The sequence below is a fragment of the Dreissena polymorpha genome, chromosome 9, assembly GCF_020536995.1.
Source record: "Dreissena polymorpha isolate Duluth1 chromosome 9, UMN_Dpol_1.0, whole genome shotgun sequence".
In the NCBI taxonomy this organism is placed as follows: domain Eukaryota; kingdom Metazoa; phylum Mollusca; class Bivalvia; order Myida; family Dreissenidae; genus Dreissena; species Dreissena polymorpha.
This window is the reverse complement of record NC_068363.1, coordinates 78,187,453-78,190,480: the sequence shown is the minus strand read 5'-3', so window position 1 is coordinate 78,190,480 and position 3,028 is coordinate 78,187,453. Positions and strand designations below refer to the sequence as shown.

Here is a 3,028-nt window from a genome sequence, read left to right as displayed (position 1 = left end):
TTAATACTTGCGTCTCTTTTAGCAAATAAACAAGTACCGAATTATTGGAGCTAGTGCATGAGCCGCAAAGTGTGAAATATACTTACATTTCAAAATAATGTTTATCACACGATAGAAAATGTGTATGTCTACATTAAGTTTGCTTTCACATTAGCGTTTTGGTTTTGTTAACCAGTACTGCACATTTTGGATTATTTTCCAAACATATGGTAAACAGCAACACAACGAAATTGAGTGAACCTTTTTGCTTTTTTAAATCAATTGACCTTAATAAACGTAATTGATGACGGTCTTCTGGGAGAGCACGGCTGAGAAATGAAGAATGCTTAAACTGCAGCACAATAAATCCTTTTTTTCATCCCATAATAGTCTCTTTTAAACAGCAATTTTTTCTCGTGTATATTCTTTCACAGTTAAAAGACATATTGCAATAATTATTGTCGCTTACAAAAAAACTGACGTCTTTTGCGAATAAGGGCACACATACTGTTTTGGACAATATACTTTGTGGAGGATGGACACAGGGGTGTTTTCAAGCAAACGTGAGTAACTATTGATATATAGCGCAAGTGATTTATACACACTTTACTTGCATGTGATGAGCTGAATCTTCTGTATTATGGACTCTGGACCGTCAAGTAAGCTGGCGATTTTATTCAACTTAGTCTTTTTCGGTTTTCCATTTTCTCCAAACATCGGAATAACATAGCTATCCACTGACTGGTGAAGAGATGAGCGCCTTTTGACAGGCATCGATAACCAATTCTTGTCTAGGTTACACATGAGCGCCAACTCGCTTCGTTTAAGGACACATCTCTATAGCGTTTCAAATGCCTGTTGTTACGGATAACATCACATGCGATGGCTGTATGGATAAATCGTAAATAAATAAAACAAGAAAAGCTGACAAATTAACAATGTGAGTACTGGTGATTTATCATGTAATATAATATATTAAAAAGTTATATGATATAATATAATATAAATATAATTATTATACTATAATTAATATAATATAATATAATATAATTATCATAATATAATTATTATAATACAATTACTATAATATAATTAACATAATATAATTAATATAATATTATATAATATAATCGCTTTTTTTCAGTCCATGGATTTTCCGAAATCAACTAAAAAGTAGTCCAATGATAAGGAATTTGTTTTCTTGTAACGTTTGCATAAGTGTTTGTATTAACATTTTTTAAAAGGTTGTATGAATGTGATACTTTTAAACAACTATTTTAATACATATTGACGACAATAATTTTGATTTAAACAATTTAACATCAAAATTAGACACAACTTAACTGAAGGCGAAATCCGAGATATCGGCTCTAAAGTTGAATATAAATTCCCTTTGTACAGCGGTTGTACAATATTGTATCGCGTATTTAGTGCAGTAATTTCATAAAATATACGGATAGCTTTGTTTGTATTTTTGCGCCGAAGCACACGACGCTTAAGCCATGTTAGAAAAGGATCTTTTGATGTTTGATGAGTTTGTTATCCAGAAACAAATCATAGTGTTCGGTGCCCCTCTCCTCTTGGCGATCGGGACCATAGGAAACCTCATTTCCTTTTACATCCTGTTGAAGAACACACGTAAGGCGTCTACCTACACATATCTCAGCGTACTGGCCATTATGGATATACTGGTCATTTATGTTGGCCTGCTAAGAGTGTGGTTAGTTCAACTGGGAATAAACATCGAGGATTTAAACAGTGTGATGTGCAAGGTGGTTAAATTTATTGGGTTCTTTTGCAGCGATGTGTCAGTTTGGCTCATCGTCATCGTCACCGTTGAAAGAACTATAGTGATCGCTTTGCCATTGAAAGCGCCCAGTGTTTGTAACTCGAAGTACGCCAAGCTTGGAATTACGAGCGTTATATTTATATTTGTCTTATTAAATCTGCATTTTTTGTGGTCAATGGATCTTCATTATACGGTAAAAAATACAACGGTGACTACAGAGTGCAAAGCGATAGAGGGCTACACATATTTAGTGGAAATCATATGGCCATGGGTGGACGCAGCCGTTTACTCATTTATACCGTTTGTGATAATATTCGTGCTAAATATTGTAATTATTAAGAATGTGATTAACGCTAAGAACGCAAGACTCGTTTTACGTCAGCAATGTTCATTATTAAGACCACACGCAGTGAAAACTCAGACCCACGAGCATGGCGAAATGAGCAGACGTATAACCTGCATGTTGCTCGCAGTCTCGTTTACATTTCTCATTACTGTTTTGCCCATGAATATCTTGATTATTCGAAACTCATTGGTCGACAACACAGAGACGCTCAAAGGTTTAATTCGGCAGAGGCTACTTATGACCGTCGCGGAAATGCTCATGTACACGAATCACAGCATCAATTTCTTTCTGTACTGCGCTACGGGCAAAAAATTCCGAGGACAGTTTCGTGCCCTAGCTTGCTCGTGCTGTCGCAACCCGCTGGGGCTCCGGCTGCGCAGGAATATGTCACAACGATCGTTCAATGGCAGTATGCCGCTTGTGAAAATTAACTCATCAAGAACCGATTACGTAAACTGTGAACATTTCTTTGATAAAGGCGTGCAACTGTAGGCCGCAACTTTAAACATAGATTTTCGTCTTGGTATGTTTCATTGTATTTGTTTCTTATCCATGTTATTGTTTTGACGCTTTTTGCGTTGCTCATATTGTAATAAGGTATTATTTATATGAATATGTATCGTGCCAAGTTGCTAAACTTATTCTAAAATATAAACCTTGTGCATCGAACGCCTTCAAAATATAACAAACAAATTAAATACGTGTATTACATGCACATGTTTTAATGAAATACGAGAACTAATACCGATATTATAACCGACGCATTTGTAATACATAAAACAACTAACGATTGACACTGTACACAAGTTAAATCAAACCGAACATAAAATTATTCTTGTTTTTATAAACTGTATAATACTTGGATGAATTACACTTCTACAGTACGGACGACTGTCATAATTGTTAACACTTTC

General features: G+C 35.1%; 1 protein-coding gene across 1 annotated transcript; it reads left to right on the top strand.

Moving 5' to 3' along the window:
- The first annotated feature begins 1,481 nt into the window (after positions 1 to 1,481).
- On the top strand, positions 1,482 to 2,606 carry LOC127846192 (probable G-protein coupled receptor 139). The gene has a single exon (XM_052377366.1). The coding sequence runs from the start codon at positions 1,482 to 1,484 to the stop codon at positions 2,604 to 2,606; it is 1,125 nt and encodes a 374-aa protein (XP_052233326.1).
- The last annotated feature ends 422 nt before the right edge of the window (positions 2,607 to 3,028 follow it).